This window comes from Chrysoperla carnea, chromosome 5, assembly GCF_905475395.1.
Source record: "Chrysoperla carnea chromosome 5, inChrCarn1.1, whole genome shotgun sequence".
Taxonomy (NCBI): Eukaryota; Metazoa; Arthropoda; class Insecta; order Neuroptera; family Chrysopidae; genus Chrysoperla; species Chrysoperla carnea.
In genome coordinates, this window is record NC_058341.1 from 18,562,888 (window position 1) to 18,582,349 (window position 19,462).

Here is a 19,462-nt window from a genome sequence, read left to right on the forward strand (position 1 = left end):
AGTTAAATAAACCCGATTTTTGAACTTTTTGGGTCAAAATTACCTTATATACCGAGTTTTATCGAAATAGGGAAAAAATTTTTTTCTCGATTTTTTCGATTTTTTCAAAGGGGTATTCCTTAAAAAAATTGTAAAAAATCGTTGGTTTCATTTGTCTGATTTGAAGTGCCTAAGTAAATAAAACCTTTAAAACATTTTAGTTTTTTTTTTAAATATCAAAATTTTGATATATATCGGTAGATATCAAAAATATCCGATATTTTGATATTTATAATAAATATCGGATATTTTCGAACCCTGCTTTATTATGTAACAAGGCTAATTTTCTTAAGATTAATTTGGAAAACTAATATTAGTCAGTTAAAAACATGACAAATATTTTCCTATAAAGAAAATTACAACAAGCGGTACTCGTTTTTCCATAAAATACCTTTAAAGTGATGGAAAGAATGGCATTTGTGTATTATTTCTTTTATAAGTGATTTTCTCTAAATCTTTAGGCATCAATATTTCAAAAATTATGGTACATATCGAAAAAATTTTATTCTACCCTCAAAACTTGAAACGTAAGTCTCAAATATTTTCATACACCATTTTTTTGAGAAGTTTAATTGATGATATGTATTTCCATTTATCGACCGGGCGCCCCATTATCGAATAAAGATGTGTTAATTATAGTTTTTAATTTTAAGAATATATCGACTAATAAACTTAAATTTTTATAATAAGCAAGTTTACTATAATTTATCACGTGGCCCTCTTTCGAGTAGATGAAATGGCTAGCGGTCAAATTTCTAATATTTGGACAAAACTTTTTCCAAATATTAGCCTAAATTACTTCAAAGTAGATTGTACAACCGTGTGACTTCATCATGTATCCTACCAATTCTTACGTCACAATATCTGCTAAATTTTCGATTGCCAAATATGCATGATACATATGGCTATGCCGACAAAATCGTCTATATTTTATGGGTCCAATCAAGGCCAAAAAGATAAATCAAAAATTGATCTGGAACCAAAAAATTTATTATTCATAATTAGATTTTAAAAGTTTTTTCGATTGATTATAAATACTGAATGCTAAAAAAAATATAAATTATATGAGAAATACTACACTAATTATTTATTACAATATTTATTAATTATAAAATCGTGAATAATTATTATATTAAGGTAGTACCTACACGAAAGTGATATTCCAAGAATTTCTCAAAACTCAGAATATAAAATATTTAATTCATAATACACTTGCTGTTAAAATTAGAAGATGATTTACCATGCCATACATGAGATATTAGCAATTAAAAGTGACGCAATTTGTACGTGTACATGGGAGAAGTGTATAAAAATACACAAATTTACAAATATTATATTTATTTACCAATAAATGACGTCCACCATCTCTATGAAAAACTAATATAATGTAGAATACTATATTTAGAAAATATATAAATAAAAATAAAAATTATTTACCATATAGTTTCGATAAAAAACTTAAATAAATAACTCGTTTTAGCGATAATTTTTGTGGAAAGCATATAAAAACTAATGGTAAAGGTATATGTCAAAGTATGTGTGTGTATACATATAGAATTTATAATAGTGAGTAACTACAGTCTTTTGAAAATAATATATTGTATATGTATAATAGTCATAGTACAGTTAATGCACTGAATGATAGTATTAGTCCAAAACTTTTTGACTGGACGGTCGCGGAGGAACTACCTTAAATAAATATTTATTTAATTTTTTTTAATATTATTATAATAATAATTATACATATACATTAATTATAGTAATAACGATTGTGTTTATTAATCACGAGACATTTTAAAATAAATTTTCATGACAATGTTTAAATACATTTTTTTCTTCAATTTTTTTTTTTTTTTTTTTTTTATACAAAGCATCATTAAATGAAATTAATCAATCAGTGAAACCGATAATAGATAAATTGAATAAATAATTGTAGTATTGAAAGTTAATTATTTAATAATTATTTCACGGTATATTTTTAATTATTTTTTTTTTTACATGACAAGATTTAATGAATTTTTTTTTGTTATTGTTCTTAATTAACGTATAAACAATAAAAATAAATTAGTAATTAATTTTTCATTCGTATTGGAAATATTTAAAATTGATAAGTCAATGACCAATATTTTTATTTGGCCATTAATATATGAAATTTCATGTGGTGTTAATGATTATTAAAATTAATTTTTTTTATTGATTTCGAGTTCAAATAACACTTTTGATCTTGAATTGATACAGAGACTTAGCTAAAGGATATTTTACAAATCAATTGATATTTTAGTTTAAATTTTCAAAATGGATTAAAGTTTGTTCTATCTGTAACGATTCACAAGATTGGTCCTACGGATCCAAGGCGTAGACCTATGTTGCTCATTTACGAATTTAAATTCACATTTCAGCTTGATATCTCTTTTCGTTTTTCAAGTATCGTGTCCACAGACGGACAGATGGATGGACAGACAACCGAAAATGGCCTAATTAGGTGATTTTATGAACAGCTATATCAAAATTTTGTTCGTAGCATCAATATTTTTAAGCGTTACAAACTTGGAACTAAATTTAGTATACTTTGATATAAATTTCAAATATACAGGTTATAAAAATACACTTGCTATTTGTTACTTAATCGATAATTTAAAAATAAAATTATAACGAAATGTCGTAATAATCAATAGATAATAATCGTTTATTATATAGGAATTGGTTGATTACCCAATTACAATACATCGATACAAAAAAAAATAATAAGCATATTAACAAATACCTTTTAGGCAAATAAATCTGTAAACGTTCATTTATAAAGTGGATAAAAGACATTCTTAAGGTAGTACTATCGGTAACGGACTTTGCATTCAGAAATTAATGAAACTTGGCATAGTTGTCCATTATTATATCATAATTAACCAGTTAAATTTTTAGGGGCCTTCAGAGAACTGAAAATCTGAACGTCCAGTTTCGTGAAATAAAGTAAAATCTGTGATTTCCCATAAGGATCAATGTTAAAATATCTTTAAAATATCTTTTTTTCAGTTCTCTGAAGGCCCCTAAAAATTTAACTGGTTAATTATGATATAATAATGAACAACTATGCCAAGTTACATTAAATTCTGAATGCAAAGTCTATTACCGATAGTACTACCTTAACCGCAAGTTGTTTTTTTTAAAAGTAACCACACCCTCTATAACAATTTATAAAAAAATTCAAAAAAAACAAATATAGTAAATTATGGTAGTATTTATAACTGTCAGAAAGTTTTTAGAGTACAGCCTTGAAATCCATAAGTAACAGCTGTAATATTAAAATTGTTATTTATTATATAGATCCGGAAAACTTTCCATTTTGAGTTGAGTAAAACTTGCCATAGCAGGTGTTATTAACGATATTAACACCCCGAGCTACAAAAACCTAAGCAAAAAAAAATGTAAAATTTTGTCCACAAATTTATTGAAATTTTTTTTTGAAAACCACTGTTTTTGGGTCATTTTATTTTTCTGCGATGTCTGTTTTTCGCTAGCTATCACTTATGTGCTTAATTCCGGGACCAGCATTCCACATTATGGAAACCTATTAGAGCTAGGTTAATTTTAATCACAAATTTGAAAAGTATGACCCAAATTTAGTAGGATTACATACTTGGTTTATCAAAATTGGATAAAATTTGGATGTGATAAAGTAAAATTAAATTTTTTGGATTCTGATGACGTCATGAAGTTAATAAATTCGATTTTTTTGATAATACAGGCATTGTTGATCCGATCTTATTGGAATTTTTTTGAAACCCACTAATTTTGGGTCATTCATTTCAGCTGCGATGCCAGTTTTTCGCTAGTTATTACTTATATGCTTAATTCCGGGACCAGGACTCCACAATCTGAAACCTATTAGAGCTAGATTAATTTTGATCACAAATTTGAAAAGTATGACCCAAATTTAGTAGGATTACATACTTGGTTTATCAAAATTGCAAATATGGTACTTTTTGATACCTTTTAATGAACAGCGAATATATTAATATTAATTACAATTTTAATCCAATTTTGTTTGTATTATTTACTTTATTTATTATCAACAAAATTATCGATTTTGGAGGTTAATCAGTTCCTTATGTAAAATACCTCAGTATCATTTAGGAGAGTAATGAGTTTCTTGTTTTGCTCGGAAACGTAGAGAGAAATCAATACTTTAATTTGACACTCTATCATTTGAATAAATTTAAAAAGTTTATCAATTAAATGTACAGACTCTTTAGGGTAAAATGACACGATTATGGTGACTCTCCCCCATTTTACCTTTACTCTTATGTTAAATACTCTCAGTATACGAATTTTCATCAAAATCGTTAGAGCCGATCCCGATTTATAAAAGGAACAACATAACTACTTACCACCGGCGCCATGTACCTTCGTTACGGTCCTGCTTGAAGTTTTTATTAGCCGGATAATTACATTAAAAAGTAGCTTTCTAAATTTTAAGCCTAAACATATTTTCAATAAAAACAAAAAATTTTGTCGATGCATACAACTGATAATAATAAAATAAAAATACATGAGAAAAAGAAGGATGTATTAATTATAATGTAGCATACATTTGTCGTACTTTGTCATTTATATTATTTCCTTTAACCTTGTACTAATTTTGCAACAATCATAAATAAATATAAGCCATTCATTCATAAGGTATAAAAATAAAAAATTAATTAATTAATATGTGCTTGCTATATTATTACAACAATCTTAGGTAGCAATTTTTTTTATTTATAAATTGCCTACCAATGCAATTATATTTTTGCGTAAAAGATTTTAAAAACGTATTATAAATTTTAATAAAAATAGGTTTTATATAGTTAATTAATTAATAGTTAATAATCATATAATTAATTAAGAGTAAAAAAATTAGTTGAAAGTAAAAATCAATTGAAAATATATTCAGGGAATTTAATGGGGCCGCTGAGCGTGGCCGATTGAGGTCCACGAAAATGATCAATGGTTCTCGACGTATTTTTTTCTACTGAATTCGAAAATCAAGGTCGTATTTTTCGTTTTTTAAGGTAGTACTGCTGTTTTAAAGAAGTTCTTAACACCTATCGAATTAGATAAGTAATGATGATCCAAAATTCGCCATCATATTTTTTAACCTTAATAAAATGACATCCTGTAATATAGACAAATCTCAAATCCAGTTTTGAAATCTTAATTTTCTTGTTGAATTAAAAACAAATAGAATTTTTTCAAATATGACAATTTCCTGTTTTCATAATAAAAATATAATATGTACTTTATTTAAATATGGTTAACTATCAAGTTGATTCATCTTGTCTTCATTAAAGCATTATAAAAAAAATATTCATAATGGTAAATAGTCGTACCTTGGATCAAATTTCCACTTTTATTTTTATTTTAAAACATTGAAAATAGCCCTTTTTATTGAAAAAATCAACAATGACGTCAAGCAGTTAATGTGGCAGTCACAAGCATGTTTAAATCTTTAAAAAACAGCAGTTTTTGCCTAACCGGTACATTTTTAGATCGTGAGCCTATTTTATGCCAGTAGTTAGTTTTTACTTGTCATATCCTAGAATATAAGCAGTAAAAGATTAATATTTACAACTTGCTGTAGAAACTGTAGAAAATTATATTTCCATTTTACTTGAAAACAAAAGATTTTTGGTAATTGAACATACCAACTATTTTGTTTCCAAGTAAAATAGAAATAAAATTTTCTACAGCAAGTTGTAAAAATTAATCTTTTACTGCTTATACTCTAGGATATGGCACGTAAAAAAGTTGATGAACCATCACAAAAAATGCACGGATTACATATAGTACTATATGTAATCCGTGCATTTTTTGTGACACAGAGTGTACATTATTGCCAAGGTACAACACCTTCCGGTATATTATATATATAATTAATATAATTAAGTTGAAAATCCATATATTAAAAAAAAATCTATGATCATACATACACTTTCTACTATAAAACTGAAAAAACAAACCGCTTTCATTCAGTATTAGTTGGAGGTATGTTTTAGTTTTAACATCATGGTAAGCCAGCGTTCTTCGAATGATGAAAGTTCATCTAATTTATATCTGATTTGTAAATTATATGTTGTAAAATGACTGGTTATTTGTAATTTTCTCTGTACAAACAAATTTTCATATCAATATACAGGGTAATTCAATAAAACACTGACAAACTTCAGGCATAGAGTGATTCTTGCATCAAAAGCATACAAAAGAAGGGAAAAAGTTCATGTAAGGTATCTCAAAAAATAAATACACATAGTGATGCAAAGAAATCTACGATTTTAAAAACATTATAAAATAAAATCCAGTTTATTGATATCCATATCCCTATATATTATAAATGTAAAAGTAAGGATGTTTGTTTGTTTGTTTGTGTGTTTGTTTCACTTTTACGCAAAAACTAAGAAATTTGAGAATAAATTTATAAAGCTAGAAACAAATAATAGACCTTTTAAACTTTAAATAGTGATCGCAAACTTTTTCATTTCTATATTGTGACATTTTTATATTCAAAAATACCGGATTGATTGTGTGAAAACAACCCTGATTTCAACTTTAATTCCTAGCCGCAATTAATTTCTAATTGTGAAAAGCTTTTTCCATGCATATATTTATTATTCTGTCAAAAAAATATGAAAACTAATAGAAAATCTTCTTTTGTTACAGAATGTCATCAAAATCGCTCCAACGTCATAGCATTTAAATGAAAACGCTGATATAACAATATTCAACGAACATTGCCAAAAACCCAAACAAAATTTCCTACCGCCATGTCGTCCACAATAATGTGTAAAAATTTCGTACAAAATGCGTGGAAAAAAGATTTATGTTCAAATTGTTTTAAAGCACGCGAAGAACATGATATATTAGCAATAAACGGTATCAAAAGTCGATATCAAAATCAATCCTTACCTCCAAATGGCCATGACACAAATTATCAACCTCGTAGTATAATGAAAACAGTTGATATGCATTCGAAAAAAATTCACGCGAAAACGACATCTTCGCCAGTTAAACGTAATAATAGCAATAATAATAATAGCACAAATAACCCCCGTGTAAACTTTCCTAAAGATGAAAGTGAGGTAATTGGTTACGGAGGTGAAGAATGGTCTTCGGATACAGAAGATTTCGAATTAAGTGAAGAATCTCCTGAAGATGATGTATATTTAGCACCCGAAGATGATACAGAACGTGAATTAATCCGTTTAACAAAATCCAACACAGATTTTAATATGTGCAATGCAAATTTATTAGGCGAATCACAACATTCGGTAACTGAAACACGCCGAGTCTTTGCTAATTTAATGTTAGGCAAAACACAAACTGATTCTGATGGTAAAAAACAAACATTACTTGTCTCAGTAACACCCTTTGGTCAAGATTCTTCACCACGTCCTCAACCCCAAAAAAAGTTAACACATACACCAATTGCGAAAAACAAAGAATCATTAACAGAAAATAAAACACCAGTAATTTTAACATCGTATTCGAAAAGTGAAGTTGATTCACCGAAATTATTATCGAATAACAAGAATAATAAAGATGAAAAATCATTGTTGGAGGAAATAAATGAAACGTTAGAAAAGAACAAGAAAAATAATGAAACTAAATTAAAAACGGAATCGGATAAAAATAAGGAAAATGTTTTACCCGCGGAGTATATTAAAACAAAAGCTGAATGCGTATTTATTAACGGCACAAATAACTCAGAACCAACACGTCAAAAGAATGGTTTAACACGTCACACGGTTTTGCTAAAACAAGAAAAACCAAGTATTTATCAAACTAATAATAAAATTACAAAAGATTTAAAAAATACAACGAACCAACAGCAGATTGAGCTAAATAAAAGCACGCCAGGTAGCAAAGATGAAGTAATTGAAGCTACAAGCCCTCTTCTTGTTAAAACTGAAATCCGTTTTATACCAACTGAAGTATTAAATTTAAAAGAGAAAGAGGAAGAATCAGAAACTAAAATTCGTTTCGAAGAAACTGCTGAAAAAATTTTAGGATTACCGCCAATATCACCAACGAAATTTTCTTCATCAGATGTATTCGATGTGGAAGCAAACAGTCGTGAATTAGCTGGCGAACCAGATGGACGGGCTGATGATTCACCGGATATTGTGAATGAGCCACCAGCGCTCCCATTAACACCTCCACCAACAATTGTAGGAAGTATTGATTCACGTCCTTCATTTTTACATAGTCCAACAAAACGAAATCAAACTCAAGATAAACCGAAAGTACCAGTTAAACCTAATAAAATTTTACAAAAAATATTAAACCAACCCACGACAACTTCACCAGTGACTCCAACGTTGATAAACTCTTTGTCGGCTTCATCTGATAACATCGATAACAACAGTTGTGATAATATTTCCACGGAGGATTCGTTAAGCGGCGAAAACACTTATGAAAGTTTAAAATCACCGTTAACTAAACAAGATTCCGGTGGTTCAGATTTAAATCGAAAACGGCGTGCTCCAAAACCACCACCGACATCATCACCAGAAGAAGGATCTCCTGGAGGAACAACTATGTATCAACGGAATAGTATAAATAATTTAAATCATGATTCGCCGGTGGTCCGAGAAAAAGAGAAACGAGAACGTGCCTCCTCCTGTAGTCCCAAATTTCGCAATGGTGTTAATACAAATCCCGCTGGTGGTGAATCCACGCCAAACTTATCATTAATTCCAGAACCAGCTCCACGACGGTCGTTATCATTGTCGCAAGACAGTTTAGCAATAACATCACCAGCAAATAACATTGTTGAACGCCCCGATGAGAAAAAGAAACATCGTGGACGATTTTCGTTAAAGAAATTTTTACGAATGGGTAGCAACAATAGCAGTAAAGAAGTAGAAAAAACTTATACTACCCATTTAACGTCAACTATTTCCATGCCACAGCCTAGACCACGATTAGTAATTGTTCATCCGACTGATTTAATAAATGGCACCGAAGTATTAAAATCTGATGACACTTTAAGTACTTCGAATGAATCGACGTCGAATGTTAGTAGTAGTAGTGAACGTGATACACCTTCCCCACCAAGACCATGTAAACCTCCACCTCCCCCTAGAAATAATACTCCAGAATGGAAAATGATGAATAAATTACAACCCTTACCACCGAAGAATGACGAATTATTACGTCAGCAAAAAATCTGGAATAACAATTACATTAAGAAACCATGTCCGAAAGAAAATATTTATGCGAATGTTGGCGAAGTGCGTGCTGTTTTAACACCATCAAAACCAGTGCGTACTGCTAGTATGCGCGAACGTGAAGCTGCACACTTAGAAGCCACACAAAATCGACGTAACAAAGAGAATACGTACAATGGACTTGAACATTTGCAACATCACCAGGTTGAATTACGTAAAGATATATCACCATCGTCATCTCCTACGGAAAATGTGTATGATTTAATTAATGGACAGCGTTCAAGTAGTCCAGAATGTGATTCGAGTTTGGGTAAAAGTAGTCCTCCAACGAATAATAAAAACTTGTGTAATGGACGTAATGGTCTTAATAATAATACACCTAGACGATCTGCAGATGGTAGTACTAATGGTTTCTTAGATAATTCTTCGGAATATTTGAATGGAAAATACAATCATTTGACAAATGGATATGTTCGAACAACATCGTTACCGTATTGTGGTAGCGAAACGGAATCTGAAATATATTCACCATATAGTTTTTATGGAAGTGAAGCTGATGTAAGTATAATACTTTACATTTATTTGAGCTTTTTAGAACAGCCCGGGAAATAAAGGTTTTATTGATTAAAAAATCCAAGTAAAGTTTTTTCACCAATTATCTTTATTCGGATGCAAGAAATGATCGAAGAAAAGTCCATTACAAAATCATGTTGGCAAAAAAAATTATTCAGGGTTAAATGTCGTGAAAAGAGGTGAAAAACTTCACTTCGATTTTTCGAAGCAGATCGGTTGTTTTATTGTCTTATTTTCTGGGTTAGAAATACTGCAATTTAGAATGAAGGGTAGTTTCCCTGCGATACTGAAGTAATAATTAATTTCACCATACTTTACGATTAGACAAAGAAAATAAATTTGAAGAATATAGCTTTCCGATTTCAAGAAATGCTACGAAGGAAAATTTTTTTCAGAATTAATACTCAAACGATCAAACTAATTAGTTTTGTTCTTTAAAGAACATTGGCAATGTTTACCTTAACTTTTGACTCGTATTTTATGCTACATTGCGATTTTGCAGACAATGTATGCAAAAATTTATATTTTTTGCGATAATGGATCGAATTTGGAGTTTTTGACCTATATTATATTGCAAACGAATTAATGATCAAACAGTCAAACTAAGAGTATTGACCAATGTTCCTGCTGACTTTTGGATCGTTTTTTACGCTTCATTTCGTAAAAAAAAGTATTTTATTTGAATAAATATTTTGTCCAAAATACGAGCTTTCGACTATTTTAAAATTTTTATGATTCTTTAGATTTTATTAATTTAATTAATTAATTTATTATAGGTTGGCGATGATGAATCCGAATGGACGAACACAGGCACAAGAACATGTCGATTACGATCACGAAAAGGCAGAAGCATTGTTCATAAAAATCTTGAAGATAATTATGGAGCAGTTGTTGTTGCAAATCATGAAGCACTTGCACAAGTTTTGGAGCATGTAAGTAAAATTTTTTTTAGTATGTTAAAAAATAATTTAGATCAACAAAATCATATTAACATAATTTGTGAGACCGGTTTGTATTATTTTTTTTTAATACATAAACTTGACGATACATTTTTACACAAAGTAAGAGATGGTGTCTGTTGATTTTATTTCCTGATGATGACTTTCTCTCTACGGGTCCACATATAAACTTGACCTTAACGTTGTCGTCTTAAATTTATCATCAAATTGATAATTCACTGTCAGGTCATAAATATTTTAATACAATCTGTTTTAAAGATCATCTTTATTCTTGATTAATTTTAAAATAAACTTTTAATTTTGAATCTCTTAAATTTGAAACAATACACTCTGTAACTTGCAATTTCCTATCATATTCAAAATGGTAATTCCTATTCACTTGAAGGAATAATTCATGAAGCAAGTAATCCGCGGATCATCAGCGGAAAGATGGGATCACAATGGGTCTTATGGCTTAAGTGTGTTCCACGTGAACAGTCAATATAACCTAACCTAACTAACATAAATATGAAAAAAAATTAATATGATTTGAGACCCGATTTACGCAATAATGCCTAATCTACTGAACCGATTTAAATAAAATTTGATACAGAGATAGCCTAGACCCTGATGAAGAACATCGGCTTTTTAATTCGAAAAAAAAAACTGTAAGGGGTTGAAATAGGAGTTGAAAGGGGTGTGTAACAAAATCTTAAAATTTGTGCATCGATTAGGTTCAAATTTTGACACGATATACAATCGGCTTCAAGGATTGTGTTTATCTATTTGAGCGGTGGAAAGGTGAAGCGAGAAAGTGGGGATGAACAATCGAATATTTTCAAATAAACTAAAGTGGGGTATTAAATAAAAAAGCATGAAGTGTACATTACAAAACTGTAACCCCGACGTAAGAGAATTTTTGAGAAGGGGTCAAAAGTGGGGATGAATGATTTAATATTTTCAAATATACTCAAGTGGGGTATCAAATAACAAAGCATGACGTATAAATTACAAAACTGTAAAACCGACGCAAGGGGATATGGGGCGAGGGGGTGAAAGTGAAGATGAACGATAGAATATTTTACCCAGGGCCAATATACCCAGGTCTAGAGAAAACGTTAGATGAGTACTAACTAGGCTTCAAGATAAATTAGTTTTCTTGATACCTTAAGCCTCTACCTTTTTCTTTGATGTGGGGCGTGGGGGAGGGGGTTGTTAGTAATCTTGTCAAGTATGTGTAACAAACATTTGTTTCCTACGTTTTTTCAAACATTGTTACAATCCATTGTATCCAACTTTTATCACGTTTACCTTCAATGAATAAGGCTTCTTTTTTTCAACTTGACTTCAGTACTTTGAGCAAATCAATCGTTAACTTGTTTACTGTTTACACATAAAAAGATGTTTAAATAATCAGGGTCATGAGAACCATTATAATACCTACGATGGACTGACTACCATTAATGATTGATACATGAAAAGAACACTTTATAACAGAAGATGATGGCTTTCTTCTTTGCTTGATTTTATTAAATACCGCATCGCATCGTATTTTATAGGCCTAGAACCATAGGCGTAGTATTTGACACTCATTTCAGAACGAATTTTTTCTTTACTAAAATTGTCATAACCGAAACTTCCCTTTTACACCCGGCAAAAAAAATAAGAAAGTTTCTTAAGTAATATAGATGTCGGTTTTTGGTGTCCGTTGCAATTTTTTAACTCCCAATCAGCAAACAAATATCTTGCGATAAGAAACATAGTTCTAAAAGTTGTTAGCCAAAACCTTGAAAAGCCTCTCAAAGTTTTCGACCTTTTAAAAATGACTAACAAATACTACGTCCGGTACTAGAACTAGATAGCGTTCGATACGAAGCGATGACTTGTGTTATGTTGTATGTTGATGATACTGATGATGAATTTATAATCATAAATGACTTGTTCTTTCGTTACCAAAGCCAAACAATAACAAAAACGACAATTAAACTTAAAACTCTCTGTTAGTCTTGGTTGAATGTTGCTTTTATTAAAAATTGTTGTATTTCTAGTTAATATTTTTTTATTTTTGAATTTGTGTGAATATTTTAATATATCTTTGTGTGTTGCTTGTTTATAATCTTTTATTTTTAATTTCCTTTTATGGGTAGAAAAATGAGATCACTTTTATTCACTCCCATATTGATAAGTAGAATAGGCTGTAACTCGCAAATTAACGAGACTTGAAATGTATCAGTATACAAATTTTTGCAAAATATTTTTTAATGAAGGTATAGGCTTTTGAAGGTATAGCTAGCAAGTTTAAGAATCCAAAGATGTACTTAGCCTCTCCAAATAATTGAAGTGCTCCATAATGAAATTATCAGCGGGAAAGGTAGTGAAACACATGTATGGTATCACAATGGGCTCTATAAACTAAGTGTGTCCTTCATTGATAGTCAATATAACGTAACCTAACCTAACTTCGCATTTTGTGAGGAACCGTTTCCAAAAAACAAACTTTGGTAGTATTGTGTCTTATTTTATGAGAAATTCTTAAAATCAAAAACTTTTTTGATGACAGGCTTCCTCGTTAAGATAAAAATCAGTGGCGTAGCGAGGAATGGGCAAGGGGGTGCATCATGCCCCGATATTATACTAAAGTATTGTGCTATCTAATGATAAAAATACACCAATTTTCGTTTTAGAATAGCCCTACTCGCCACTTTTTGGCTGATTATTATTTTTGGCACTCTGTGTACTAGTTAAATTTAAAATTCGGCATTATTTTCGTCAGATTTCTTTACTAATTATCCATCGTTTTAAAATTGTTTACTCAAGTTACGGAGGTTGAACGATGTATTAGAAAAGATAAATGACAAGTTTTTTTTCGTATAAAAGTTTAATGTAACTTTGCTTAGTTGATAAATCCTTGGAATCTTTTCTTAATTACATTTATTGGAATGTTTATCGATTTTTGATATCCGATAGGAAATCACCATAAACAAAAAAACTACTTTTTTTTATTTATTGATCTTTTAAAATATTTTTTTATATTTCTTGAAATAACTTAAATACTTTAAGCGGTGAATTTTTTTAAAGAACAATACTGAAATGAATTGGCCCAGTTTAATGGATGAATATTATTGATTAACCAGTGTATCCATTGTTCTATTTTTGTCTATTAAAAATTTTACTCTTATTTTACATCTAATTTTTAAGTTTAGTCCCAAGTTTCTAACGCTTACAAATATTCATGTCACGAACAAAATTTTGATGTTCATAAAATAACCTAATTAGTCCATTTCTGGTTGGCTGTCCGCCTGTCCGTCCATAAACATGATAACCCAAAAACTAAGAGATATCAAGCTGAAATTTTTATAGTGTGTTTAGGACGTTAAAAGTTGGGTTGAGTTCGTAAACGAGGAACATAGGTCAATTAAGTCTTGTAAACCGTATATATAATTACTCACTTCTTGTGTGTGAATAGACCTTTCTTAACGTGAGGCCCTGAGGTTTGCCGCACCTAAAACCGCCACTAATTCTATTCTATAAGCCAAATTTTATGCCCAACTAATTTTAGAGTACAAAAACAATTAGCGATTTAATTTCAGCTGTAAACATATTATAACAACCATTATTAATTTATGGTTCATTGTTTACATTTCTAAAAAAAAAATTAACTAATTAAAATTAATTTATACATTTATTAGAAATAATAATAAATAAATTGTGTAAATTAGTGAAAGAATATTTAAATAAAAAAAAATGCAATTACAGAGTGACAATTTTTTATTTAAAGAAAGTTTTAAACTCTTATTAAGCTAATATTTCTTCAAGCAAAGATCAATAAATTTTATTGATAAATCATAAAATATCAATAAATTTTTTATTGTTAATGACCTTAAATTATTGGTAATTATTCACAAGAGACTTGACCACAATTTAATGTGAATTTTATTACTTTAATAATGGCTACAGGTGGATTTGGAGAAAACTTTTTTCAAGAAATGAAATTTCAAAATTGTTGATATTTTGTGAGTAATTTCTGTAAGCATATTCTCAAAAAAATAGATTTTGAAAGTAAACCTTTATAGTTTACGCCATTGTATCATAAGTAAACATCAATTATACCTAACCAAAAAAAAAGGTTTTGACATTTAAAAAATTAAAAATTCAACGTGTTGGAAAAATAACACTTTGTGTATAGAGCTCATATGGTCGAACTGGCTAAGGCGCTTGGCATGAAGATATCCGGATTCGAGTACTGGCGAGTGTATTTTTTTCAATTTTCTTTATTTTAAGGTAATACTATCGTCAATAGACTTTGCATTCAGAATTTAATGAAACTTGGCATAGTTGTCCATTATTATATCATAATTAACCAGTTAAATCAGAGAACTGAAAATTTGAACGTCCAGTTTTGTGAAATAAAATAAAATCTGTGATGTCCCATAAGGATCAATGTTAAAATATCTTTTTTTCAGTTCTCTGAAGGCCCCTAAAAATTTAACTGGTTAATTATGATATAATAATGGACAACTATGCCAAATTTCATTAAATTCTGAATGCAAAGTCTATTACCGATAGTACTACCTTAACGTACACTTTTTTTTAAACTCTGAGAGTTTATAATTTACGAAAACAGTAAACACATGCATATTTCCACTCTATTCCTGTAAAACCTCACCGATTTTGTTATTTTATTGGCTTAGTGTATGGTTCATACCAAAATACTGTAAAATGTTTGAAACTTTTAGAACAAAAATTTCTAATTAGCCCTCTTTAAGGTTAAAAATTCTTGTTTTGCGTACCCCCTTGGAACAAAAGATGAGTATAATCATGTATACGATTATCCTGTTTGTATTTTTTGATATGTGAAACCTCAAAATGATTATACTAGCATATTGCCTATTTAATTTTGATGAAATCGACCATTGAAATCGCGATTTAAATGATTTTTGAATTGATATTGTATTAAATAAAATTCAAAGCTAAGATTAAATAAACACACACTTTGTTGTAGAAAAAAAAAGATAAAACAAGCAATGATTTATCAAAAGATATTTACTCTAAAAGACCATGATAAATAAATTGTTTTATAATAAATAAATTTAATATACATTTGGTTTTATGGTCTATATTTTTTTTAGTTCAAAAGTTATATAAAAACCCTTAAGTAATTTACTTGTATATCCAAAGTGTGATGTTCTTTCATTTACCTTAAAGTCTAAAATGATTTTTGTCCTTTATACGCTTCATTAGGGCTGCTACCTCAAACTTCAGGGAAGTCGAGATATAGAAATTAATACCTAATACCTGCAAATGAAACAAATAGTCAAAATATATTTTGATTTACTAAACTCTAGAGGATTTATATTGATAGCAGAAGTTGGGAGAAACTACATGATTTCTGTAGCCCTGGTCAAATATGGAGAGGTGGAAACTATATATTTCCTGCAGGATAGCCGTAATTGGAATCCTAGCCTCTCTGTATCTAATTCGAAGTATATTTTTGTAATTTTAGACATCCTAATTTAAGTTTCAGTATAATGTGCCAATTCAAATAGTAAAATATATATTTCCTCTCTCTACTTCCGTATTCCAAGAAAGGAACCTTTAATTTTTCAACGGTTTTCTCCGTTATTTTATGTATCTGTATCATTTTAGAATATCAATAAATCACGATCTTAAAATTAATGCACGATTGATTTTATAATATGTATTGATTTTTATTTCTTTATTTATTTTATTTGATATTGTTTAAATAATTTTTAAATTAAATAAGATTTAAAGATAATTTAAAATAAAAATAAAATCAGGTTATGTTTATTTTATAACTATTTGATTGTATTATCGAAACGCGAGATTATAGTCTTCTACTGTTACTCTGATAACTTTTCCTTTGTTTAATTTTTTATAATGGTCCAAGAGCTCGCTGCAAAAAACCTGGCCTATCGAGTTACCGGATGAAGTATTTCTTAAATGATACTACTCACTGTAACTATTAAAAAAATCATTTAGTGCCAGGGCAAATATGGTGCATAACCTTGCTATATTTTTTCTAAGGTACATTTTTTGGACATAAACTGTACCAATCGAGTAACCGCTTGAAACTGATTTTAAAATGTAGTTTCGAGTGAGTAGAAAATAATTATGAACAACTGCCTCGGTCAATCTGGTGCTAACCCCATGGCACGACACATTTTTTAATTTTTTTCCGGTTGTGTTACCGTACCTATCGAGTAACCGCTTCAAACTGTAATTAAATTGAAGTTTAAACATTTCTTATTAAGAAAATATATTAGTGCCACTTCTATTTTGGTGACAAATGCCCGGCACGATACTTTATATTCCTTCAAGTCCCATACTATTGCTCATATAATCTATAACAGATACATTGGGGAATAAATGAATAAACATCTGATGGATAACAATTACAGTAATTTTTAAGTGATTTTTTTTATTTATACGAGTATTTTATAAAGTATCAACATAAAATACAATGAAAGTTCTCTCATATATTTTACTACAAAATTAATTAAAAAACTTAAATATCTAAAAATATACATTGAACTATATATATAGAATTATTATTAAATGTCATCATGATCATCATCATCACTATCGTCATGATCATTGTCACTACTGCCATGATCATCGTTACTTTTATCATAATTATCATCATGGTCACCTTTATTTTCATGATTATCATCGTTATTATCGTCATGGTCACTGTCATTTTTGTTGTTGTAATCATCATTATCATAATAATCATCGTCACAATTATCAATTTCATCAAGCTCTACTTCATCAAATTCTACCATAACAATGTCTTCAACTAAGAGAGGTGTTGGATCACCTTCGAACCAAAGCGGTTCAATTTTATTGTCTTTTACTGTCCATCCGCATTGTTCTGGTGAGAAATTGATGCAGTTAGCTTCAGTAGCATTCTGCCACATTGAAGATACATAGGTAGTTCGTAAAATTTTTTGTTTCAGTGACTTCCAACATGGTGGAAGTTGAGTTGAATCAAATCTTTTTACATTTTTCATAAAATATTCTGCTACAGACGTTGACGTAAATCGATTTTGAAACATTAATAATCTCGCATCATTTACATTGTTACAACTTATTCCATAAATTTTACAAGTATATTCTTGCAATATTTCCATACTTCTTAAATTATCAATTTCGTCTATATTATTTAAACTAGCGAATACTTGTTGAACTTGTGGATTTTTTAATAATTCTTTAAAAGGCTTAACTTTACCTTTTCTGAAAAAGCTAGCTGTATAATCGCATCCAGTGTATGCATGGAAACCGGGCAAAGAACGACACACAAGATCACCAAGTTTTTTACATTTAAACTTTTGTTGTATCTCTAACGGTTTACAAGATGAGTCCTACGGACCCAAGACCCAATTGACCTATGATGCTCATTTACGAACTTGACCTCACTTTTTACGTCCTGAGTACGCTGTAAAAATTTCAGCTCGATATCTTTTTTCGTTTTTGAGTTATCGTGTCCACAGACGGACGGTGATTCTATGAACACCTATACCAAAATTTTTTTCGTAGCATCAATATTTTTAAGCGTTACAAACTTGGGACGAAACTTAATATACTATGTATATTTCATATATGCATGGTATAATATATGAAAGAACTTTCATTGTAAAAAATCACTTAAAAATTACTGTAATTGTTATCCATCAGATGTTTATTCATTTATTCCCCAATGTATCTGTTATAGATTATATGAGCAATAGTATGGGACTTGAAGGAATATAAAGTATCGTGCCGGGCATTTGTCACCAAAATAGAAGTGGCACTAATATATTTTCTTAATAAGAAATGTTTAAACTTCAATTTAATTACAGTTTGAAGCGGTTACTCGATAGGTACGGTAACACAACCGGAAAAAAATTAAAAAATGTGTCGTGCCATGGGGTTAGCACCAGATTGACCGAGGCAGTTGTTCATAATTATTTTCTACTCACTCGAAACTACATTTTAAAATCAGTTTCAAGCGGTTACTCGATTGGTACAGTTTATGTCCAAAAAATGTACCTTAGAAAAAATATAGCAAGGTTATGCACCATATTTGCCCTGGCACTAAATGATTTTTTTAATAGTTACAGTGAGTAGTATCATTTAAGAAATACTTCATCCGGTAACTCGATAGGCCAGGTTTTTTGCAGCGAGCTCTTGCTCTATAAAACTGATTAATATAAAACATAAGGTTCGGATATCCCCTTTATTCTAGTCCCTAGGTTTCTGAACCCCAGAACTTTTTCAACAAGTTGGTCTTCTTGCTTAAGCAAAATCTATTTCATTTTCTACCCCGGAAAGTATTGAAATTAATTAATGTGAAACCCAAAAATATCAAGCAACATTACCTTTCAAACATACAGGGAAGAAAATTTTTCACGTATCTTTTTCTAGAGCCCCTGTTTTTCAGAAATTTTTGTATCAAATCGGATTTGTTGAATCGATTATTAAATAGATAAATAGAATAAAAGGCTTTCGATGAGTAGTGGTCTTTCTCTCCAAGCTAATGTTATGCCAGATATAAGCTTTCATTAAAACTCAAACTTGTAAGATATTGAGCTATGAAGCCTTTTAATTTGCTCACTAAGGACTACCAGAATCCCTAAATTCCAATTAAATACCAATAAGAAATGTAAAGAGTTCTTTAGGATATAATTGGGCGAGGTTGTTACAATTACA

General features: G+C 29.6%; 1 protein-coding gene across 1 annotated transcript in view; it reads left to right on the plus strand.

Moving 5' to 3' along the window:
- Nucleotides 1-19,462, plus strand: part of LOC123300890 (probable serine/threonine-protein kinase DDB_G0282963) — a 98,937-nt gene that overhangs the window by 75,186 nt on the left and 4,289 nt on the right. The window contains exons 4-5 of the mRNA XM_044883554.1: nt 6,733-9,800; nt 10,592-10,747. Of these exons, the coding sequence (XP_044739489.1) occupies nt 6,837-9,800; nt 10,592-10,747 (3,120 nt within the window). The 5' untranslated portion in view covers nt 6,733-6,836. The remainder of the gene's footprint in view (nt 1-6,732; nt 9,801-10,591; nt 10,748-19,462) is intronic.